Genomic DNA, 26,417 nt, shown 5'->3' with positions numbered 1-26,417 from the left:
TCCGTTTGTGATCATGTGATCTTCGGTTAGGAGATCTTGTGATGCTTTTTAAAGCAAAGTTGGGGTTGATTTCGAGTTCACATACAAACATAAATAGAATAGGCTAATTAAATTTTTCAATTTTAATGTAAGACAATTTTTTGTCAGTGATAGAAATATGATTTAAGATGGTAGTGTAAGCAAGTCTAGTTTAATAACATTTAATAGTAAATACGACAATTAGACAATATTATTTGAATAAAATAATAATAATAAATATTTATTTGCAACAACTGATGGAGTACTGAAAGCTGCACGCACGCGCAGCGTTGTCAAGGTAACATTTGGTCAGTCTTTCCCTTCGCCAAGGGAGTTCCAAATGCTTATACGAGACCGTAATACCCTGCACCCTTCAAAGAACGAGTAGGGCATAGGGATGCTCACTTCTGTTTGAATTTCGCCCCATGTCTCTTATATCACCGCGGATGCGCTCTCTCGTTTCATTCAAATGCAGCTTGCCGTCTTGCGTCTCAGTTTTTGATTGTATTGAAAATGAAATCAGAGGAATTTAGTATTAATACTACTATAATTTTGCTGTAGTGATCATATTGTCCTGACGATTGTTTTGTACACTGTTCATAAACAGGTAAGATTTCAAAACATTAATCTCAATTCAATATTTCATATCCCCGTATTTATATATTATTTTAGGTAAACAAAAAAAAAATCAGTGTAATAAGCAAACTATGAATATACAATACATTATCCCTTAAATGTCAACCTTATAGTTTAAACGTTCGTTTGTCTTGGCTCAAAGCCACTTGCTGAGAACTTTTCTTTGCGGAAGCTTTGCGTTAAACAAGTGAGATAACGAAATATTTCATCTCTAATCAATATTTTTTGTCCAATTATTTGCCCAGTTAGTTTTGGTATTGAGGTAAAAGTTACCTTGCATTCGCTATAACATTGGGTGGTGGTCACAAAGATGAACCACTAGGCCACGACTTCCACCCTTTTAGTGTGTACCAGGCTTAAAAGTCTATTTTAAAGCATACTCTCTAGGAACAGACCAGCAGCAATGACACACCCCTCCCCCGGAACATGTGCTCACACCTGTTAGCAACACACACACACACACACACTGGACTGTCACTTTGTTAGGCAAGTTATTTTATGCTGCACAAAACGAACAAAACAATGAAATGTGACACGCTGTCTCAGACTTGTACAATCTGACCCAGTTTTAGAACTGAACACACCTTGTTTGGGCAGGGCCTCTGCAAGTCTGCGCAGACTGGTCAGGCTGTCGGCGCCCAACTGGTTGAGGATAGAGGGCAGCATCTCTGTCAGCTGCTTGGTCTCTGCGTGGCCTGTGATGGTGAAGGTGTTGGCTGCCAGTGAGGCCTGCACTTTGGGATTGTTGAAGTGGATCACCGTGCCCTGGTTTGTGAACATGTTCACCTGAAAAGCAACAGTTGAATGATATAAGTGTACATAGAAAAACATTTTAGACATTTGTGACTCTGGACCACAAAACCAGTCATAAGTAGCACGGGTATATTTGTAGCAATAGCCAAAAATACATTGTATGGGTCAAAATTATCGATTTTTCTTTCAAGCCAAAAATCATTAGGATATTAAGTAAAGATCATGTTCCATGAAGCTATTTTGTAAATTTCCTACTGTAAATATCAAATTTATTTTTGATTAGTAATATACATTGCATCTCAATATTTAGATTTTTTTTGCACCCGCAGATTCCAGATTTTCAAATAGTTGTATCTTGGCCAAATATTGTACTATCCTAACAAACCATACAGCAACGGAAAGCTTATTCAGCTTACAGATGATGTAGGGCCATCTCCAGCACGTGCTTTCAGATGGAGCGGCATTTACTACACAGAGCCGTAGTTCACTGACAAGCTACGCAAAATTGCAGGCAATTCATTGCAGATTATGAACATGATTTTGCGTAGCTTATCAGTGATCTACAGCTCTGTGTAGTAAATGCCGCTCCATCTGAAAGCACGTGCTGGAGATTTACTACTAATCACAGAACCGGCTTTACTGACAAGATGAGCATGAAAATCGCATTTGATTTTTTGCACAGCCCTAAGATGTATAAATCTCAATTTTGAAAAAAAATTTACCCTTATGACTGGTTTTGTGGTCCAGGGTCACATTTGTAAACACAGAATGTGTATTCAGCCAAAACCAAACCTTACCTCTTCAATGCCAGAGATGTTATTTACTCCCAATTTCTTCAGGGAGAACTGGAGCTTTTTGTCATCGGCAGTGGCCGTTCTGTGGACCACCTTCTTCTTTCTGCGGGCGGTACCCTATCATAACAAAATACCATCAGTGTGTCTGTGAGAAACTACTCTTGTTAGACATGACAGTTAAGTAAATACACATGAACCAAGTTTCAGTGGGGTTTTAACATTCTCTTACCTTTCCACCGATGCGGACTTGTGCCTGCAACTTGGCTAATTTCTCCTGGTTCATTATAGTTTCTTTCATCTGTAAGACAAACAGAAGGATGTTAATGATACTGTGTAGTGCAGAGTGAAGTTAAAGCACAAATGAGTTGTAGGGGTGCGGTCTGAATGACACATTCAACGGACAAACTTTTCTTTAGTACACAAGAAAGAAAACTTCAATACACATGCACAGCCATTACCAAATCGTCCAGCTCACGTCCTTGTTCATTTTCAAACACACTGAACAAGTCAGAAACGGCCTTTAGTAGAGAAACAGTTGCTAATAAAAAAGAGCAAACTATGGGCGCTGGTTGACAGGCCTGTTGAGCAAGAGCGACCACTTAACTAAAGTAGTTAAAGTCAGATAGTTTTTACACCCACGAGGTAACACTTCCAGGCCGATGCTATTATGCAGCCAATCAACGTTTAAAATACAAAACAATGCGACGGGATTTCTCTCTGAATAAACAGACTCTTGCTCTCGGTCCACTAAGAAAACCGTCCATTTTAAGACGCTAAACGCTGAGGGAAAAGTCGCAACATAAACGAAAACGACATTGGAATTCGGTTTATAACTATAAATGTAAAAACGTGAGATAAATGGATCGCATGTGGAGGCTCGTTGAGTTTGTTTGCAGTGAGCTAGCAGGAGTGCTAATCTCACGCGCTCTCAGGCCTGGGTCTCTCCCGGCAGGGCCGAGTCTCACCCGAGCCGGTTCAGGCATCTTTCCGCGGGTGGTCCCTACAAAAAAGCAGCCGCGTTTGGTAAATAAGGTACTTATTTACCTTGAGCCTCGGAACCAGGAGTGGTTTTGCAGGAAATAGTGTATTTTAGAGCTCCTCACTGACCTGCACGCTAGCTGCAAACACACGCGGAGAGCAAGATGGAAGCGAGAGAGGATGACGGAAGTGACGACAGGACTGAAATGCGACAGTGGGCTGGATCCAGAAACCATTCCTGCCTGCCCTGCGCAAGTCTGGGCCAAGAATAGTGCTCAGCCAGCGACGTCGGGTCCCTTTTGTGCGGTATTTGTGTAAGGCTATAATGTATGTTGATTTTGCCAATATGCATTGTCAAATCAATACGCCTTTTTATAAGCATTAATATAATCTGTTAGAAGAAGTCTAGCCTATTTGATGGTAGATTTACTGCTTGGTGGAAAATTAATTCAATCAATTGAAGTGTATTAATAGATACAGAACGATATTTGCACATTTTGTTCCGTTATAGGACAATACCGGATAAATGTGGATAAATTCAAGCCTTCAAAAGTAAGACTATCAATTATTTTACTAATCGAAAGGACTGTAAATCAACCAGGCCTGTTTTTCAGGGATAAATGCGTTGACTTTCAGAGGTAAATGTGTGATCTGGAATGCTGAAACGAGATAAACAAGTGTATTTTGCAGCACCTATAACCTCAGTTCAGTTGTTATTGTATATTTTTATTTAAATAAATAAATGTAGGCTATCATAAAGAGCTCAATCTTATATCAGAATGTAGCTATATTCACATTGCATGAAATTATGAAGTCTGGAATTGCAGATGTCAGAACACCTCAGAGAATTGAGGAAGAATCGGCGAGCTTTTTCCACGTGGATGCAAATCTAGAAATAATTTGTGTCTGTCACTGTGGAAGTAACCAAACGTTCGGTAGCTATTACTGGGGAATATGTTAAAATACATTATTTTTCCACTAGGCTACTCGAAAGATTAGAACACGCAGCCTATCAGAAAAAGACTGTGAAAGCCTACTGGTATTACTACATCACAATGGAGCTACTATTTAAAAACATTACTCCTACTTGGAGAGCAGCAGAATTTTTCAAGCACTTTCGAAACGCACACATATACCCATTATAACTTTAAACCGGTTTTATTTCGTGCATGTGAAATTTATTGTAGAGTACGTCCGAATCCCTGCAGTTCACATTATATTCATGGGACTTGTCACCCAGAGGAGCCGTGGCAGGGAAGTGCTTTCATGGTACCCCGTGGCACGGAAAGCGCCTGCTAACCCCTCTGGGACTTTAGAAACACTTTAGATGTGGTTTAACCACACATACAAGCCCTGACCCGGCTCACTGCGCCCCGGTTCTCAAAAACTCCATTTCATTCACTCGCACGCGCAGAATAATTAAACCACAGCCAATATGAACATCACTGCCAGTTACTGTGATGTCGGATTGCGCATAGGCTTCTGTCCTCCTCAATCAATAGGCCTACAAACACCCAGCTGATTTATTTATAAAGACTGATTATATTTTAAAAACTAGATTTTTTTTTTTCAAATCCAATGTAGGCTATTTAAAAATGTGTTCTGTTCACCTGAGCTCATTTATCTGCATTAGCCTATCTGTTCAGGGTAAATATAATAATGTCCTGACCTGATGAAAGTTCACTTAGCTGCATACGCGTTCTGACCTTCTGACTTTCTGACCTCGAGCTTCACAATTTATATAGGCTATATATTTTTTTAATTGTGCCGAAATATGCATAAAATATTTTTCAGAAGATAAATTTGCATTCTGCATTCGTCTCTAATGTAGCTAATATTTCTTTATCTGAGTTAAAATAGTCTAACGTCCTTTTTTCACTAAATAGTTTAAGCATCTTATGTTCGCCTTTTGATATATTCCAAATATAGGCTATAATTTGGCTAACTCTTTGAGTTAAACCTATTTTAGCTATAGCTACAACCATGATTTTTGGTATAAAAACCTTAATATCAGTCCCTAACATCAAGACTTTTTTCCCCAATCCCCAAGGCAAACACTGCAAAAATAGAAAAAATGAACCGGTCACGTTAATTAAAGATTGAATAAAGAAATATTTTGTTCGAGACGCTTTTATTATGAATGTTTTTAATATTATGTATAGGCTATAAATATTCAATAAGTTATCAGTCAGATTATTATTAAACTAACCACAATAAATTACATCAACCCATTGCTTGCAAAACAACTGTTTTTTTTTATATTTGTAAAGCAATAATCCGGAACAAAAACACTATAGGCCTAGAATTTAGGCTACATTAACATGTTAAACAGATAAAAGGATTTAAAGTGGTGTCAGTATGATCTGAACTGCCGCGAGATGGCACTCTCACAGCCTTTAATAACTGCTGGATGAAGTAAATATATGTTAAATACACAAGCCTGACCACATGAGTTACCATAAAACGGCCATCAAACCGGACCAGATGTTTTTGTAATCATACAAAAATACCCCTTATACCCACTGCATCCTCCAGAACCAACATGGAACTGTAATAAAAAAAGGAAAAGATAATTCATTTTGAGAAGTTCGAAAAGACCTTTATTTTATGTCGGGTACAGGAGTTTCTATGGGTCAGCGTTGTGTGTCTTTTGGACAAGTATATTTTCATCACTCCTACCACAAGTTGTTTTAGTATCCAACTTTATATGCAATTTCTCTATGTTTTTGTTTTTCTTTTAAGTGGCAGAGCCAGTTGACTCTTAATTGGCATAGCTAGCGTTTTGACTGTAATCATACAAAAATACCCCTTATACCCACTGCATCCTCCAGAACCAACATGGAACTGTAATAAAAAAAGGAAAAGATAATTCATTTTGAGAAGTTCGAAAAGACCTTTATTTTATGTCGGGTACAGGAGTTTCTATGGGTCAGCGTTGTGTGTCTTTTGGACAAGTATATTTTCATCACTCCTACCACAAGTTGTTTTAGTATCCAACTTTATATGCAATTTCTCTATGTTTTTCTTTTAATTGGCAGAGCCAGTTGACTCTTAATTGGCATAGCTAGCGTTTTGACTGGCTATGTTTTTTAGTTTAGGCCTACAAAATTATTTGTAAACTAAAGGTTTTATTATTATTATTATTATTACAGTTGTGAATAATAATAATTATTATAATTATAATAATGCAGTGAAGATATTATGACATTAATAACTAAGTTTATTTAAACAAATAATAAATTAATTACAACAACACAAAACAATACGCACTTTAATTGTTTAATGCAATGTATATAGGCTATCTAAAAACATCTATAAATAGTGCCTTGTTAATCTCAACAATTAGGTGTCACACTTGATAGCCTTTCTATTTAATACTATTCAGCTATTGAGCTAGGCTTTATAGGCTCACTTTGTAAAAACAAACGTGGGAAAGCAAACAGAAAGAAAAAGACAGACATTCTCCCTAAAAGGAGGAACAACAAATTAAACAAACACTGTACAGCTAAAAAAAAATTAAACAAACAAATAAAAACTACAAACGATTTTGATTCCGCGTGTGATAATTGAATTTTAATCCTGTTAATATTTAATTTTGATGAGATATGGATACTTTTGGGTGTGTATTTTCAAGCAGCATTAACTTTTTCATGAACCTTTTAATGCTTTAATATAATGCTTTAATTATTGTCATGTATTGGCCCCTTTGTTTTAACTGAGGCCTGTTTGCACGTTGGACGCTTATCATTTTGAAGCGCACTGCGCACGGCTTTTTTATGTGCAAAATCATGACAGTTCAGAAACGACCAATATTTCAGTATACTCTCACAAATATGCTACTGTTTAACATTTTTAAAATAACAGGGAGACTGCTGCCCGACCAGATACCAATGGCTAATATTAATTATGAATATGACAATGTTGGCCCTCTCGGAATAGGGCAGACGCGCATGTGCCCTGCTTTTTCGCAAGCTAGAATGCTCTTTCGTGATCCGCGTGACTGATGCGAGACTTTTTTTCCATTACCAATGGCTCGCGGATGATCTAGAGCACTCCCGTGTCACGCAAACTGCGATGCGTACTGAGGCAGATAACCGAGTGGATGTTTTGAAGCATTTCTGAAACCACCAACAATTCCATTATGTCCGCATTAAACGCCATGCACCTGAACAGACATACAGTAAAAAAAAAAAAAAAAACATTTATTATGGGTTTCACCCTATTAGGAGAAATGTAACAATAGCAGGGAGGGTCCTACCATAAAGACGTGCTTAATTCGCTGAGCTTCTTACATCTTCGAGTCAATAAGCTTTTAAAGAAGAGAGTAAAATTCCCACAAAACCAGTAAGCAGTGGTGACCGCTTAAAGATACAAATGAACCTCGCAGTTCTTTAGATTATTTTCCAAAGACTGATATTTTTTATCTCTTCAATAGCAGCGGTGACGCTGTTTTGTCATGTGATCAGCGAGCTGGTATAAAGCGCATGGAAAGGTCCGCCCTCTTTGGAATCCTGGTCTGGCCTTTAGGAGGGTCTCCCCAGACAGAATAAGCGCGTGGATGTTGGGATTTGGGCGACTTCTTGATTCCGTGCCGATAGTAATCCATTAAAAGCCTATGGCACTGGTGACACACTGGCACGTCCTCTCCGCCTCTCCCGCATCTGCTCGGCGCGTCTTATGAGTTCTCTCGAATCGAGAGCGCAGGCAGCACGCAGGCTCAGCACACCGTAGCCCATCGGAGACCCGAGAGAGCCATGACTTTGAGCTCCGAGATGTCGGATGCGTCTGTGCTCTCGGAGGAGACCGACATCGACGTAGTCGGAGAGGGAGATGATGGCGACGGCCAGACGCGCTCCTACGTGGACGAGGTGTCTCAGATGCACGACGAGATCCTGCTCGGCGGTTCACCGTCATGTGTGGATGCCTCCGCCGCACGGGACCCCTATAAGCCAGCAAGTAAGAACACCCTGGTGAAGCCCCCATACTCCTACATCGCACTCATCACCATGGCAATCCTCCAGAGTCCCAAGAAGCGCCTGACGCTCAGCGAGATCTGCGACTTCATCAGTAACAGATTTCCGTACTACCGGGAAAAGTTTCCAGCTTGGCAGAACTCTATCCGGCACAACCTGTCCTTAAACGACTGCTTCGTCAAGATACCGCGGGAGCCCGGGAACCCCGGTAAAGGCAACTACTGGACACTGGACCCAGAGTCCGCCGACATGTTTGATAACGGGAGCTTTCTACGCCGCCGGAAACGCTTTAAGCGCCAGCAGGTGCCTGAACTTCTCCGCGATCACGGAGGCTTTCTCCCCGCGGCCGCTGCGTACGGCTACGGACCTTACGGTTGTGGATACGGTCTGCAGCTTCAGTCTTATCATGCGCATTCTGCGCTCCTCGCCTTTCAGCAGCAGCAGCAGCCGCTGCCGCCGCCGCCCTCGTGCCGGCATCCTCACACCGGAACTCTCATCCCCGCGCCTTCCCTCATGCCAAACACTGCGGAGCTCACCCGTTCCCGCTTCTATCCTCCTCTAAGCCCCGGGCTTTCTTCCCCCATACAGACTGCGGCTAAGTCCCCGGTTCACCGTTCACCCTTCTCCATAGACAGCATTATCGGGAGCTCTTTAAGCCCCACGCACTCGCATTGTGCCTCACGGACTTCCCCAGTGGTCCCGGTGCTTCCGCCGACCCTCGCGTCTCAGCACTCCCCAACCCCACTACCGGGAGTCTTGCACGGACCGACGTCTTTACACGAAACCTACGCAAACCGGATTGTCAGTGGCACTAGCGGCTGTTAATTTTTTTTTCTTTTTTTTCACATTTTAAAGCGATACACTCCTGTGTTTAAGGTAGGATTATTTTTGTATTGTTTGTTTCACGCAGCTGAATGGTGGACATTAACACGTTCGTGCCTATATTCAAGCTGTGAAATATGAATATATATTTATGTTAACATTTTAGTTCAATCTAATTTCCGCCCCCACGAACTTTTCGTTGTCGGTGTGATTGTGGTAATCACTGCATAGGGCGTCTCAGGACAACATTTTTAACAGGCTATAAAATAAATTGTCAAATGTCTAGAATGATATATTTTGTGTGAAAACACAGATGTTTTCTAGTTTGGCAAACTGATTTTATTATTTGTACTTTGTAATGAAAATTCACAAGAGTGAAAATCGAACATTTTTTATACAACGTGTACTTCTTCAGTAGCCTAATAAACAATGTACATTCTTTGATCTTGTATACTCGGAGTGTGATATTTTTTACACGGTCTGTTTTTCATTAATAATAAATATTGTTTTGCAAAATAAGATCGAGTGGAAATGACCTTATTGATAGTCTCAATAGCTTTAAATGCTAATAGGCAGAGCTGGTAGCCTAAATGATTTTCATCTGGACTACGTAATCACATTTTAAAAATTAAGTTCTTGTTATTAGATTAAATTACTTTTTCAAATAGGCTACTAGTAATCAGACTACAGTTACTTTTTTTATTGATTACATATTATTCACGTAATAGCAATAAATTATATTTATAAAATTGCCCACTGCTATACACTCAGAAAGTCTTCCAGTTTTGTGGACATTCACACAAAGAACAGTCATTAGTCAGGTGGCCACACAGCATTTGACCTCTGGATTTATAAAAATCATTTCAGGTTCAAGAAGTGTTTCAACATTGCATCAACTAGGCCTACTGATGAATACATTGAATTATCAGTCAGTGGGTTATTTAACCATGCATTACTATGTCTTTGGAAGGCTTTTGTCTTTCAAACACATGCACACATTCAGGTTATTCATCTGAACCTTTCACCTAAATACATATTTGAATAGTATAGCATCACATTTGCATGTTCACGGTTGTCTGGCGTTGGTTAATGGTCACATGACATGCAGGTAAACAAATAAAATATTGATTTTTAGTAGGTGTTTTATTTTGCTTGATGTTACTTTAAAATTATTTATTTTAATTTTAGCATACTTTTTATGCTTTTTAGATTAAATATTAGTTTTCCATTAAACTCAGGAATCCCCTGCAGTTCCTTTAGGAACCCCCGTTTGAGAAACCTTGAAGTAATGTAACGTTTAATGCACTTCATGTTGTTAATTACAACGAATGGAATATATTTTCTTACTCTTTGTATTTTTATATCAAAATGGCACAAGATTAACCTATTTAATACGGTGTGATAAACGAGTAGGCAAAACGTAATCTAAAAGTAATCAAAGCTTAGTCTGATTATATTACTTAAAATGTGTAATGTAATGGATTACGCCACTAACTATTGTGTCATTCAATTTGGAATCGGTAACGAGTTAAAATTTGTAATCTACCCAGCTCTGCAAATACACTCTAAAAATGCTGGGTTGTTTCAACCCAACTTTGGGTCAAATATAGACTAACCCAGCTGTTGGGTTAAATTTTAAAATGCAATTTTTAACCCTAAATTTTGGTTAGTCCATATTTGACCCAAAGTTGGGTTGAAACAACCCAGTATTTTTTAGAGTGTAGGATTATATGACTCTTACATTCTGCCTCTGAAACCAGGTGTTCACTTTGTCTTGATCCTCGTGTAGGCTATCCTGAAAAATAAATACAACAAGCACAGGATTAAAATGCATAAATGTAGCCACTTCTAACCAACAATCAAACTAACAGCTAACTACTGCAACAGTGACCTTCAGGAGCCATTTAAAGGCATATATTAAAGAAAACAACAACAAATACGAGAAGGTCGATGACGACAAAATTAAAAGGATAATAAAAGGTAATTAATATATATATATATATATATATATATATATATGTTACTAATAAAGAAGAGGTTGTGCAGTTCAGTTCGAGGGTCAATGATTGCAGTTTTTGCTGTTGCAGCATTTGACAGCGTCATGCATTGCTTGAGGAAAAATGGCTGTGTGAGACACGCGCGCGCGCGCACACACACACACACACACACACACACACACACAGAGGGAGATAGTGGAGACCCAGTTGAACTCTAATGCAAAGGTTATCATGGGGGCTGTTTTGAAATGACAAGCAGCATCGGGAGTATTTTGTCTCCGCTATATAATGAGATAAACTTTGTCCGTAAAAGACTTCTACTCTGCAGGATTATTGTTCCAGGATGCATTTGGAAAAGATAGTAGCCCATACGCCTATGGCTGTCCAGTTCAACTGAGGCCTCTGAGAGAATGACTGTGGCCACCTTTTTCAGAAGAAAAACTGACAGGTTTCGGTGCTCCCACACTCTTACGTATTCATCGATGAAATTACAAAGTTGAAACATTATTGTGATAAAACGATGGAACGCAATTTATTTCCTAAGGTAGAGCTGAGTAATTGTGAATTAATATTTTCAGGAAATATAAGCCTATAATTAACACAACAGCAGTCAAAATAAAAAAGTACATAAAATAAAAAGAAGCCTTATAATATGGTGGATTATATATTCTGTCATTCGGCCTACACTTCATGTGCAGTATTCGTGTTACATAAATTAACTGTATCTGTCTATTTCGCTCGATCAGTGTGATACTTTGAAAGATTTTAAGAGGATAATGTGATTTTTTCTTATCCCGTCATTACAACATTATTGTTAGCCTATATTCACTCCTCACTAACAGACAACAGAAACGGCGATGTCGGTTCCCCATCATGGCCTACATATCTCTATATGTTGTTTCCCACATTTATCTCCGTAATTGCTACTCAGCGACAGCACAGTGTCACTGGGGTGAGAAACGCGGTGTATCCCTGCCCTTAGGTCGGTGATAATCGGCGTGATCTGATCCAGCTGGCCGTGTTCATGGGAGTACACCGCTCTAACACTTTTTCTTTTTGTCATCTGCTGTCATTTGTAAGGACCAGGATTCAATTTACAGAGTGGGCTAGAGATAGTAAAAGGAAATCGGTCAGTTTCACAGAGGGCGTGCATGTGTGTCGAGATGCCGAGGCCAGTTTGCTGAACTTCACCAAATTCCATTGCCATCATAATTAACTGCTGCTGGGATGCTTATACGGGATAATGGCCTGTAATTATAGATACACTTCTTCAAAGGGACGACAATTAAGTCCACAATTAGAAAATGTTTGAGACCAACCCAGATGAAAAATTATTTTTAGGCAATCAAAGAGCACCACTGATGCGGTTCAAAACGAGCCGTGGGTCATCTTGATGAACCCCCCCCCCCCCCCCATATAACAACAATTATAAAAAAATGCTGCTACATAACCATAATTCAATTATTATTATTATTATTATTATTATTATTAGCAGGAGCAGCAGCAGCTATATTTTGCAGTTATTTGCTTGCTAATAAAATCATGAAAATAAGTCTGTGTTCTAAACTAACAGAATAATTTCTTCACCATAGACTTAAACTACGGATCACGAAAAAGGCGCTGGTGCAGATAAGGAGGGAAACTGCTTGTGCACAACGGCAACAAACATGAAGATAAAGTGTTTTTTTTCTAAACATATAACGATATATAACAGTATTACTAGTATACCAGTATTATTTTAGTCTCCTGTCAAAAACCTATTAAATATGCATCATCATCATCATCATCATAATAATCATCATCATCAATAATAATAATTCAAGCAATTCAGCAAAAATTCCACATCATATATGTTCTTTCGACAAGCTACAAGGAAAAAAGAAGAAAAAAAAAAACAGGAAGTTGAAGATTGAGTGGACTACACAGTGAGTGAATGTCTTTGTGGCCAGCATCAGACCAAAGAACAATACACAAACACTGGTGCTCATAATTTATGTTGTTACATCCACAATTCTACTGCTACTTAACCATAATTCAATTATTATTATTATTATTATTATTATTAGCAGGAGCAGCAGCAGCAGCAGAAGCTATATTTTGCAGTTATTTGCTTGCTAATAAAATCATGAAAATAAGTCTGTGTTCTAAACTAACAGAATAATTTCTTCACCATAGACTTAAACTACGGATCACGAAAAAGGCGCTGGTGCAGATATGGAGGGAAACTGCTTGTGCACAACGGCAACAAACATGAAGATAAAGTGTTTTTTTTCTAAACATATAAAGATATATAACAGTATTACTAGTATACCAGTATTATTTTAGTCTCCTGTCAAAAACCTATTAAATATGCATCATCATCATCCTCATCATAATAATCATCATCATCAATAATAATAATTCAAGCAATTCAGCAAAAATTCCACATCATATATGTTCTTTCGACAAGCTACAAGGAAAAAAGAAGAAAAAAAAAACCAGGAAGTTGAAGATTGAGTGGACTACACAGTGAGTGAATGTCTTTGTGGCCAGCATCAGACCAAAGAACAATACACAAACACTGGTGCTCATAATTTATGTTGTTACATCCACAATTCTAAACCAATTTAAATATAAAGAACAGAAAATTGGGTGAGTAGGACCAGTAAACCACACCAAGAGGCTGGAGTTTACAAAACTTAAACATACTGCAGTTTACAAAACTGGAAACAAAGTGCTGGAAATGTTCTTCTTTGTTTTCAAGTGTTTAGGATCGTGTGGCAATGCTGAGTTTGACCCAAGATCCCCAGTTAGAAGTTTATCAAGTGAGGTTTAAAGGTCATAGAGATCAGGGCTAGAGCCATAACAAAGTGTCTGAAAGCTAACTGTCACACACAGTAAAGCACACTCCACAATGACATTACAGCCTGCTCGTCATGACATCTGCAGTGAAAGTAAACTGGTTGTGGTACAGTAACAGAACTTATAGACAATTTAATTGTACAATATCAGTTTCATGATGCAAACTAACTGAATTGATCTAAAAAAAAAAAACAAGACTTTTGGTGAAAACAAATGCAGCCAATTTGATAATATTTTTATTTTAGATGTTACCACACAAATGCACATTCAGCTTGTATGAAAAAAAAGTTTACAGTGAAATCTGTTTTAGTTTAGAAGCACATTGTTAACCATGGTAAACAATAAAATGGTTAACTCAAAAATCTGACACTTCATAAAAATTTTGTGGAATTTCACATCAAAATACTGCAAAATTAAGAAGAAAAAGCTTTGCAAATAAGTTTCACAAGTTTGATTCCATATTAAAAGCAAAATTCACCTGATACACACTTACACACACTATGTTCCACTTTGATTACATCCTCTACTAATGTAACTTTTTAGAATCCATTGTGTGTGCATGTGTGTGAATAAGCATGAGCGGTATTACAAGGAGAGATGTAATAAGGCAGTGAATGCCCTCCATGGGAGGCGTTGAATCCCTTTCTGATCTATTCACATTGTAGCCCAGCAACACTTATCCTCTGTAGCTGTATAGAGCTGAACAGTGTGTTTGTGTGTATGTGTGTGTGAGTTTTACGCTCCATTAGCAAGTTTGAGAACTAAAGGCAGGTCTGAATACAGCTCCAATTAGAGAGAGTTAGAGAGCCCACAAACACACTAGTCTCTCTGCCACCCAACTTCAGTCAATTACTTCTCTCTTCCTTTCATGCTTTCTCTTTTCTTCTTCTCTTTCTTTCTGTCTTTTGTCAATTCTGCTTTATCTCTTTATCCCTTTTCTGCTTCTATTTCGTTGTCTCCTTTCTCTCTTTTCTGTACTTGCTTTAAAACACTGTCCATTGCTATATTTTCACCATCCCATCTTCCTATCTGCCCCCGCTGCCGGTGCTGACATTGCATTGAAGCGATTCCTGTGGAGAGGTTATGAAAATAAATCCAGTGGTTTTGCTTAATACTGTTTTTATGCTCACTTATTTTTTTTTATTGACACTGCTTAATATGTATACATAATATCAAATCACTCTACACATTTGAAATATACATTTCTTATTTCAAGTGTAAACCAACATCCACAGCCATTATGACAGACACGGCAGATAACTGCAATTGCAGCACATGTTCTGTGGGGAAATACCTCGTTTTGTTAGAGATGATGGGTTTAAAGTGCCTGGAAGAGGATCAGTCACTACATGTGCATGTTTAAGCCAGAGAAGCAAAACTGTCCATCACTATAATATTCCATAAACACACCTATTAAGTCATCAGCATTGATTTGGCACACCTAATTAGTCCTTATTTCCTTTAAAGGAATAAATAATTATTGAACAAACTGAAATTTTATTTGAAAGAATTATGTTGAAATGCCTTCTATGAACCCTCATTTTTAAATGATTATGCTTATGGCAAGGTGCAATAAAACATTCTCACTGAACAGTGGGCCAAATCTAGTTCTGTGTTTTTATATGTGCATGCATAGGCGGAGCGTGTGTAAGGCTTAGGCTTCCTCTGGCCACGGTGACTTGGGGCAAAAATGGCACTAAATTGGACAAAAATTCCAAATAAATTAAATCTGTTAAGTCTGTTGCTAACAAAATGAATATGAATAGACTGTCGATTGCGGCATTAAATTAAGATCTGCCCTATGCTGCACCGTATTTCATTTTAGACGTTTTTACAGTGTTGCGCATTTGAACCAATCACACACAATTCTGTTGAGGTTAGGAATGCAATGGCCAATCAGAAGCGTTCAGATGATTCATCGTTGAAACATCAGTTTTGTTGAGTGCGCGTGCGTTCGCTGACTAAATTCTGGACTCTTGCGAATTCTCTCATCATAAACAACAAAGCGCAGATGTACTTACAATGTAAGTAATAGATTCATTTCACAGTGTATACAGCTTCAGTTATTATAACCATAGTTTTGTTTTTTGAGAGTGCATAAACTCGCGATAGATCAATGTGAGTGATAATGTCACTTTCTATATATAATTTATTTGCTGTTTGAATAACCGTGGAAAGGAAACGTTATATAATTATCCATTCCTAACGTTTTTATTACATTGTAATCATGTTAAATACAAATTCAGTCCCATTAAAAAAAAAATTTAGCCTTCGTTGACACCCATGTCTGGTTCTTGCCTAAAAAGACTGGTTTTTGATGTTTAATACATTTGGCTGCTTTTAGCCTTACCCTGGAGTTGGTTCACCCTCCACCTATGTGTACATGCTACTATTTGTCTGTTCAAATCTGGCTAATACAGACACACTTCCCTACCTTTAATGCATCCTATAATGATCGACTCAATCGTATTTCCCCAAGCAGCCTGATTGTGGACGCCAGTTACATGCAATAACGCCACTGGACATAAACATTTTAGCACGCCATGCCGGGCCATTCATCACAGTGACACCCATAGGTAATCTACACCGCGCACCGCACTGGACGTTAACCAGAGGCTCACCACTACTACTCTCTCTCTCTCTCTCTCTTTCTATCTCTCTCTGGCATAAGGCTTTGCCCTTTAATAGCCTTAATGTTAATAAACATTAAGTCATATAGTCCATTTCTATGACAAAGTCACTGTTAAAACTGAATATGCACATCTGTTAGCTCAAGAAGCTAGTTTGATTCTTAAAAGTGATTTTGTTGGTGTAACCTAATGTATTTGTTATTACTTGGAAAAAAAATACAGTTCATTTAGCTACCACTTTAAGTATATTTTTAGGTTAACTGACCAAACATTTTCACAATCTTTGTTAGCCAAGCTAAAGTTGTCCAATATCTGTTTCACAGGCCATCCATCATTTTTATTTTTATTTTTTTAAGAAGAAAGAAATCCAACAATCGTAGACATTGTTGGTAAAATAAGCATTTTGAGGATGGCTGTCAAAAATGTCTATGTGTGAAAGAAAGCGCACGTGCATGTGTGTGGCCACTGAAAGCAGACATTTAGAGTTCCTGTCTATGCTTGCTCTCTGAACTTCGCATTTGCATGACGCCCTTGTCAGTCATTCAACTAAACCAAAGACAACAGAGGGAACCACCCATGAAGACTTGCTCTTTCAGTCTGCCTCTTACTCAATACGTTCCCTCCCTTCTCCACTTCCTTCTTCTGGATCGAGCATGATGCCGTAGTTTCATCAGTCACTGACGGTTTTCTCCAGGCGGCAGTGAAAGGTACAGTGTAACACAAGGCTCCTCGACTCACACCATCATTATCTGACACAGCAGCAACTTTGTTCCACTCTGCTATTAAGAAGGGAACAGCACCGAAACACCCCTACAAGCCCTGAAACAGATTGGGCTTTGAAAATGTGCAAGATAGTGATCAAAAACTACACAGTGAGTAAAGGCATCACAAGGTTTGAGCCTCAGTGTCAAAGTGGCTTATGTAGTATGATGGGGGGGGTGAGATAGGAAAGAAGTGTGCAAAGCCTTCTTGAAGCATTTCCAAGGTTATGTGGTCTACCGAAACATGTTCAGCATTAGCCAAACGCTTCTATCTCTCTCTGGCATAAGGCTTTGCCCTTTAATAGCCTTAATGTTAATAAACATTAAGTCATATAGTCCATTTCTATGAAAAAGTCACTGTTAAAACTGAATATGCACATCTGTTAGCTCAAGAAGCTAGTTTGATTCTTAAAAGTGATTTTGTTGGTGTAACCTAATGTATTTGTTATTACTTGGGGAAAAAAATACAGTTCATTTAGCTACCACTTTAAGTATATTTTTAGGTTAACTGACCAAACATTTTCACAATCTTTGTTAGCCAAGCTAAAGTTGTCCAATATCTGTTTCACAGGCCATCCATCATTTTTATTTTAATTTTTTTAAGAAGAAAGAAATCCAACAATCGTAGACATTGTTGGTAAAATAAGCATTTTGAGGATGGCTGTCAAAAATGTCTATGTGTGAAAGAAAGCGCACGTGCATGTGTGTGGCCACTGAAAGCAGACATTTAGAGTTCCTGTCTATGCTTGCTCTCTGAACTTCGCATTTGCATGACGCCCTTGTCAGTCATTCAACTAAACCAAAGACAACAGAGGGAACCACCCATGAAGACTTGCTCTTTCAGTCTGCCTCTTACTCAATACGTTCCCTCCCTTCTCCACTTCCTTCTTCTGGATCGAGCATGATGCCGTAGTTTCATCAGTCACTGACGGTTTTCTCCAGGCGGCAGTGAAAGGTACAGTGTAACACAAGGCTCCTCGACTCACACCATCATTATCTGACACAGCAGCAACTTTGTTCCACTCTGCTATTAAGAAGGGAACAGCACCGAAACACCCCTACAAGCCCTGAAACAGATTGGGCTTTGAAAATGTGCAAGATAGTGATCAAAAACTACACAGTGAGTAAAGGCATCACAAGGTTTGAGCCTCAGTGTCAAAGTGGCTTATGTAGTATGATGGGGGGGATGAGATAGGAAAGAAGTGTGCAAAGCCTTCTTGAAGCATTTCCAAGGTTATGTGGTCTACCGAAACATGTTCAGCATTAGCCAAACGCCAAAGCATACAGTGTTACTGCTGTCCTCGACGGGAAGCTAATTGTATTATTTAGCATACATCATGATATGATCCTTTGTTTGATAAATTCAAATGACAATTATGTATTATTTACTTATGCCATTCTAAACCTGTATGACTTACTTTCTTCTGTGGAACATGAAACAAGATGTTTTTCAAGTGTTTTCATTTGTTCATACAATGAAAAATAAGATATTTTGAAGAATTTTACCAATTTTTTTCTCCATGCAATGAAACTCAATGGGGTCCAATGTTGTTTTGGATCCTACTGACTTTCACTGCACGGACAAAAACAGTCATACAGGTTTGAAATGACATGTACAAGTCTTGCACGTTCGTTAAGACAACTGAATGGAAAACAGAAGTGGAATCCTGCAAGAGCAGCTCAAAGGAGTCATTTTGTGCATAATCTTTGTGGAGAAAGAGCGGTATCATGTGCTACAAATTCTGCCTGCCTTGCTTGGCTTGTGACTTTGTTGTCCCAAGTCTGCTGAAAGTATTTTCCTTCAGATTCCAATCTTTGTCTGTTGATAAATTACTTTATCTGAAAAAAAAAATGAAAAAAAAAACAAGGTTTGTGCTCAATGTCGATCTCTTTCTCTCACAGTGACTGCGGCCTCTCTCCCTCTCTGTCCCTCAGGTAAAAAGTGAGCCTGTGCAATAACATTATGTTTCCCGATGTGGGCCAGATGAATGCAGGCTTTTGTTTTTGCTTATCCCCTCTTCCAAAGGGCCCGTTTTAAACGTCTGCGTAAGGCACCTCTGACCGGAGCGGAATCTCCTCCTAAAGTAGAAAAAGATGCCGTTTGATTTGATACTTCCTCCCAAGGCAGCACTGGCTTCCTGTGTCCTGTCACAACATGGCTGGAACTGAGCCGGTAGTTGGGGTCTCCAAGACGACTGAAGGTTGACGCTTCGGGGTGGTCGGAGTGTGCATGCGTGTCTTTGGATATGTGTGTGAGGAGTGTAGATTTTGAATGGATCGCAGGAGGAGGTTGGAGTGGAGCCTGTGGGGGGGTAACTGGATATATATGTGAGATGCTGTGTGGCTGAAGGCCTGTAGATTTCCTTGACTGCTGCTCTCTCTCAGTGTCCTGTAAATCTATTTCTCTTCCCAAACAAAGCAGCTGCCAGATTTCTACTCTTAAATTATATCCTGGCTATAGATGACCCCTCTTTCTTTCTCTCTCTCCAGCCCTCTCATTTATTCATCAATCCACCTCTTGAATCAATCCAATTTTTATTAAAATAAATAAATAACACAAATAAATACACACCACCAATTACGTTTTTAATTATATTAAATGAATAATAAATTTTATTTTGCAATGCATTAAACTGATCAAAAGTGACAGTAAAGACTGCAATGTTACAAAAGATTTCAGTTTCAAATAAAAGCTGTTCTTTTGAACTTTCTTTTCATGATTTCCAGAGAAATATTAAGCGGCACAACTGTTTCTTGTTTCTTTTCAACGTGTTTCTTGAGCAGCAAATCAGCATATTAGAATGATTTCTGAAGGATCATGTGACACTGAAGACTGGAGTAATGTTGCTGAAAATTCAGCTTTGCACGCAAAATTTCAAATATTAACAATTTTATTACCAGTGTTTTATATAAGAAAATTATACCTTTATCAAAAAGTGTCATGATTTTTCACGTCACAGTAAAAGTGACAATACAACACTTTAGTGGGAAAAATGTATATGTACAGACACACTCATATAAGTTAATGCACACAGAAACACACAGTTGTGATCTAATCCACTCTCTGCAGCTTTTTGGCTGGAGGGCTCTATTGGTGGGTGGTGAGCATTAATTACACCGGCTGCCCAGTGTAATGCACTGCTCTTTAACCCACAGCTCTCTTTGAAACCTCTACACTCACATTTTCATTCCATTTTTATTCCTCCCCTTTGTCTCCCAACCCATGAAACATCCAGAGAAAGACAACTGGAATCTATAACATTTAATACATTATTTATTCTAATGGCAAATATTTATTTGGTCAAATTTTCATTCATGAATCACTTGTTTGAAGTCTGCATGTTTCTGAAATAAAGCCATCATATAGGGCTTTATATACCATCTGTTTAAATGAAAACATACGCTCTAAACTACAAAACACACTGCAAAATATTTGAAGCCAAATCCAGTTCTCTTGGAAATGCATTAAAAAAAGTAGTGTGAAAATATTTTATAATTAAAAAAATTGTAACATCTATATCAACCTTTCCCCCTTATTAAGATTAATAATAATCTTACAAGATAAACCTTAATAATTTGGGCTACACTAAAAGTTTAGGGTCAGACCAGGAAGTAAAAAATAAGAGTTGTTCACTTTGACTTTTTACAGTGTGTGAAGAGAGTCCATTACTAAAAAAGACTGCACATAAAAACACGTCTGAGCACACTAACTACTTGGATTAACTTACACACACCCCAATAAAATAAGTGTTTACTGGTTATATATTAGGCTGTAGACAAGGTCAACCTGGGGCCTGTTTCAAAAAACAAGTTTACCAAATAAGCCAGGTTTATTTAAGTTAGTCTGACTTATTGTCAGCTGATTTGGTTCAAAATAAGTCAGACTAACTGAAATAAGCCTGTTTTATGAAACAGGCCCCAGGTTTACCATTTAATTTTTTACTTTAATAACACAAGCTATATGTCACAGGACAGTATAATATGGTGTGTAATTATGAATAATGAGAGCAAGATATCAGCCTGCCAACTGAAAAATAATAATTTTATATATTTTTTTTCTGCATGTTTGTGTTTGTTTCTTGGCTACCAAATAAAATAATGTGTCTTTCCCTGAGCATGTTTTTCCTCTTGCGACAGTTGTTTGCATGCAGATTGTATCCACTATCCTGTGTTTGTTTTTGATAATTCATCTATAATTCTTTATTAGGAGGTTCGGACCTCTGTTATTTGCCGGTACACGTGCCTCTATTCATCTTCTCATTGAAATAATATTTTCACAGCGTTTCTGACAGGTTCCACAAAACATATGCTTGTCCCTCACTAATAGTTCAGTACACCAGAGCCTAAGACAACATTCTCAGCTTTGTTTGACCAGAGTGTTTGTTGTTTTATCCAAGAAATCATCTAGGCTGAGAAAGCGCAAGAAAATCCTTCACTAAGCATGACATAGAGCTGTACACGCAGACACATACACACAGTACATATGCATTTACGCACAAACACACACTCACACATAAACTCAGCAGTTGTGCCAAAGGAAACATAGTGAACATGCAGTTTTTGTAACCATTAAATTACAGTTTGGGGGAATTCGACTTACATTTCTCTGTTATTGATGTATGAATGATATATGAATATACAAACAAGCACGTTACATGAGCACAAAAGCATCTCTAACACACACACACACACACACACACACACACAGAACATCAGGTCAAAGGTTTATCAGTGTCTGGCTTATTGTGCAATGTCTATTTTTGGGAAGGAGTACAAAATAAATATAATCATGTAAAGTTTATGTACACTTTACCCCTACATTTGCATGCTGAGGTACTCTAGACAGGGATAGTTCACCCAAAATGAAAATACCGTCATCATTTACTCACCCTCATGTTCCAAAGTGTTTGATTTCTATCTACTGTGAAACACAAAAGATATTTCAAAGAATCTCTCAGTGTACAATGAATGTTAATGTCTAACATTTTAATTTTTGAATGAATTCTCACATCTCTGTCTGATAAAAACGTAAACATAACAATTTGTTATTACAATGTATGTTTACAAAGTGTTAAGTTGCATGATTGTTTGAGAGACTTTCATTGCAGTCATTTGACTTCCTTTACGAAAAATAAGTTTATTCAAGTGTGCTATTATATACTTCTTTTAAACTAAAACATAGGAAAGTATACTTTCAGTCTACTTTTTATGTACTTCTCAGAAATATACTTAAAATTACATTTAAGTATACTTGACTTATACTTAGAAAAAGTCTAAATATATTTGAGCTACACTTGTGCTCCGAGAATCCGTGTTTTCATTGTTATACGGTAGGGGGCTCTATTACACATCTTCTGTACAGAATTTCCAAAAAAAACGTAAGTAAAGAAGAAACCGAAACATCAGATGCTTCCACATGTATTCTAACATGATCATCAGACATAAAACAGCATCAAAACTGTGTAACGTTATGGAATAAAATGTCGACCAATGAAGAGGTAATAATGATTGTCAAGTTTTGGGGTATTGATCGACTCCATCTACGTTTTGATTATCATTCTGAATCCAATTAAAAGTCTTTTTTCAGCTTTTTGTTCAAAATATTATTTCATTCTTTTTTTATTTATAAAACTTACCCACATTCAAGTGTTTATAAAAAAAGAATGCATGAAGCTAGAATAAAATGTTTTTGTTTAAAAGCAGATACCCTGTTCTTTTGATGTTTTGTATGTTCAGATATTCATATAACAAAATATATACAAATTAATACCTAAATAGGGACATAGTAGTATACTTAAAGTATGATGTTAAGTTCACTAAACTTACGAGTATACTTGCAGTATAAAACTACTAAACTAGTAGTTTACTGAGACTATACTTCAAAGTGTACTAAAATGCTACAGGTATTTAATTAGTAAACTATCAGTATCAGTACAAACTAAAAACATAGATGTAAACTAGTTGTGCACTCAAAGTTTACTACTGTTATACTTAAAGTATACTTAAAAGTATTACTTTTATAAACTAGAAAGTGGGCCAATTTAGTCCCAAGGAATATTGAAATAGTACACTTACAAGTATACTACTAGTACACTGATATTTGTATACTTACTACAAAAAGTATACTTAAAATATACTTGAACTTTACTTAAGTATACTTAATAAAACAAACTTGAAGTATACTACTTTTTGGTAAGGGTTACTGGAAGAGGATGAGCTCTAAAACTATGAGAAAAAAAACTATAACATGCAATCATGCAATTATGAGAGAAGGTCAATGAAAAAATCATAAAACCACATCTGATTCATACACCACAATGTGTGATTTTCCTGATCAACAATGTGTGACTCACACTTCCACAATACAGTGATATCATTTGATTATCTTTCCATATGGCATCCTGTCAAGGTTTTGTGTCCGTTATTTCAATAAAACCTGTTGTTTTTCTTTTTCTCTTACTGAAAGTTTTATTAGCTGAATGTCAAATAGTTTTCTATAGTGTCTTTACCGATTTTATGATATACTGCCAACATGACTTAACAGACTATCGGTGTCTGGCAGAAGAACACACACACATTCCTGACCCAAATCAATGCGAGACATTCATACTTTGTTTTTCCAAGGCATTCTCTACTGGGGCGAATTACAACCCACCACAGCTTTATGGACCTGCAGAAAGAAGGACGAGTGAGAGAGGGAGTGTGTTAGAGAGAGACCGAGTCTGACTGATTTCCACAGTGGCAGATTACATGCACATTCTCCACAGTCATGAGCAGATCATTCGCTTTCTGTGACCCTCAAAGTCTTCCATCTTCTCCTCTGAAAGAAAAAGTACCGTGCCGGGTCATGACCCGTTTACACTCTCCCTCGCACACGGTCATAAAACTTCAGAGTGGACGAAGTGAAACCGAGTTCAGAGAGACTAATTCTGCACAACCACAGTTTGTCCGAAAAGATTCAAAGCAAAAGGCCACATTTATAATAAAGCTCACACTGTGAAATGGAGGTTTCTGCCTAAACAGAGAGCGAGGCTCTTGTTCCTGTTGCGCACACACACACACAACGTGTCAGTTCTGCTGTGCGTCCTTTGACATTTAACCTGTTGAGCCTAAAGGGTGTATGACTTCCTTAAATGTGCTCCAACTTCCACAAACATCTGGATGGGTTACACCTCTGATATCCCCCAAGGTCTTACACACAAACAAATGCGGTCATAAAACTTCAGAGTGGACGAAGTGAAACCGAGTTCAGAGAGACTAATTCTGCACAACCAGTTTGTCCGAAAAGATTCAAAGCAAAAGGCCACATTTATAATAAAGCTCACACTGTGAAATGGAGGTTTCTGCCTAAACAGAGAGCGAGGCTCTTGTTCCTGTTGCGCACACACACACACAACGTGTCAGTTCTGCTGTGCGTCCTTTGACATTTAACCTGTTGAGCCTAAAGGGTGTATGACTTCCTTAAATGTGCTCCAACTTCCACAAACATCTGGATGGGTTACACCTCTGATATCCCCCAAGGTCTTACACACAAACAAATGGAGGAAGAAAAAAAGCCTAGCAGCTTTCACCTCACCCACAATTTTTCTGTAGCGAGACTCGGAAACAAGCAGGGACGGTTTGTGCAGTTTTTTAATAAAATGCTGCAGGAGAAAGAGGTAAACAATCTCTTCTAATAACTCTCTGCTCCACACAGATGTCGGTTTGAAGGTTTGCCTACAGTGAACAACTTGCAATGCTTGCACAATTTTCCCCCAAGATTGGAAACAAAATACTGGGGTTGGATGATTCAACAGCTCAGAGCTTAGTCAACAGCAGACACTGTCCTGAAGTCAAACAGGAAATTGGATTTGTAATATGACAAGAGCTTCATATGTTGAATTTACATACCTCACTGACATCTTGCAGACATGAATCGATTAAGTCCCAGTTTTTTATGAATGTACTGAAGGGTTTTAATTAATGATGGATTATTGCGTGTGTGTGTGTGTGTTTGTCTGTATCCTTTTCCACATCTGTTTAACCTAGTGGGAGGACAAGCCGCTCAATGTCTGACTACCCTCCTTCTTACTAAAACTTGTGTGTATATGTGTGCATTTGTCACCTCTGAAGGCAGCCACCACACATGAATGAACACACATTGGGTTTTCGTGTTTTATGGGGACTTTCCATAGACATAATCATTTTTATACAGTACAAACTGTGTATTCTATCCATACCACTATCTAACCCGCACAGAAAACTTTCTGCATTGAAAAAATAAATCGTCATGGGGACCAATAAATGCTGTCACAAGGTAAAAAGAAATAAAAAAATCAGGTTTTTCCATTCTTTGTGGACATACATATTTGACAAATATAAATTTTACAGATATAGATATGCATTTGGACACCATTAAAATTAGTAAATATATTTGCTTTGTGTAACAAGATATCAAATATTGCATTTATTTTTTTAAACAGAATAGTACAAGCACACTTCTCTATAATAACATTTCACTAAATTAAATTTGCTAGGTTTCAAAACATGAAGCAATAGACGCTGTTTAAAATTAAGACAACATTTCCTGGACACTTTTTGGTTGTCAAACATAGTGGAACATGTTTATTGTCAATATGATAAACAACAGCAGCAGTCATTCTCATTGGACAGCTGTGTGAACTTTCATACATCCATGAATTTAGTTCTGAGACAATTCAGACATTAAGTGTCAAATAGTGTGCAAACACTTTTTAGGCCCACCGCATATATTTGTCAAAGTAAGAAAACATTGGAATATTTTATATAATGCTTGCTTTACAAGAACATATAACTACCCAAACTCAAACTTTTAGTAGTGTTGAAAAGCAGGAGAGAGTTTGCTTTTAGAATGTCTGCTAGACGACAATGAGATCACATCCAGAATCAGCATTTCTTGGGGTCAGGCCCAGATTAGCATTGTGATCGAATGCAGTACACACACACACAAAAGAAAGTGCAGGTTGAGGTGCAAGAGCACACATTAATACACTTCAGAGCTTGCGTGACTATAACTGTGATCCAGGGCCACACTGGAAATACTGCTCTCCTGTGCAACTCTGCCATTCACAAGCGTCAGATATTATTAGGATGCACTCACCAAATCAGTCAAGGTCAAACAGACAACTGGAAAAGGATACTTGTAAACAGACAAAACAACAGGCTACAGGACACTTTCCAAATCTTCTCATTTACC

The 26,417-nt window shown here is 37.9% G+C and overlaps 2 protein-coding genes across 2 annotated transcripts in view; one reads left to right on the top strand and one right to left on the bottom strand.

The window, feature by feature from the left end:
* LOC107596815 (transcription factor BTF3-like) overlaps positions 1–3,454 on the bottom strand; it is a 7,366-nt gene extending 3,912 nt beyond the window's left edge. The window contains exons 1-4 of the mRNA XM_016287658.1: positions 3,309–3,454; positions 2,431–2,499; positions 2,205–2,318; positions 1,239–1,440 (exon numbers count right to left, since the gene is read on the bottom strand). Of these exons, the coding sequence (XP_016143144.1) occupies positions 1,239–1,440; positions 2,205–2,318; positions 2,431–2,499 (385 nt within the window). The 5' untranslated portion in view covers positions 3,309–3,454. The remainder of the gene's footprint in view (positions 1–1,238; positions 1,441–2,204; positions 2,319–2,430; positions 2,500–3,308) is intronic.
* Positions 3,455–7,702: 4,248 nt separating this feature from the next.
* On the top strand, positions 7,703–9,294 carry LOC107598200 (forkhead box protein D1-like). The gene has a single exon (XM_016289477.1). It carries the CDS (start codon positions 7,934–7,936, stop codon positions 8,975–8,977), a length of 1,044 nt encoding a protein of 347 aa, XP_016144963.1. The 5' UTR covers positions 7,703–7,933; the 3' UTR covers positions 8,978–9,294.
* Positions 9,295–26,417: the final 17,123 nt, after the last annotated feature.

This window comes from Sinocyclocheilus grahami, unplaced genomic scaffold (genome assembly GCF_001515645.1).
Source record: "Sinocyclocheilus grahami isolate Dianchi unplaced genomic scaffold, SAMN03320097.WGS_v1.1 scaffold12.1, whole genome shotgun sequence".
Classification (NCBI taxonomy): domain Eukaryota; kingdom Metazoa; phylum Chordata; class Actinopteri; order Cypriniformes; family Cyprinidae; genus Sinocyclocheilus; species Sinocyclocheilus grahami.
This window is presented reverse-complemented; position numbering and strand designations above follow the sequence as displayed.

What these genes read in the sequence shown, in the direction of transcription:
- LOC107598200 (XM_016289477.1), top strand. Translation starts at nt 7,934, where the DNA reads ATGACTTTGAGCTCCGAGATGTCGGATGCGTCTGTGCTCTCGGAGGAG.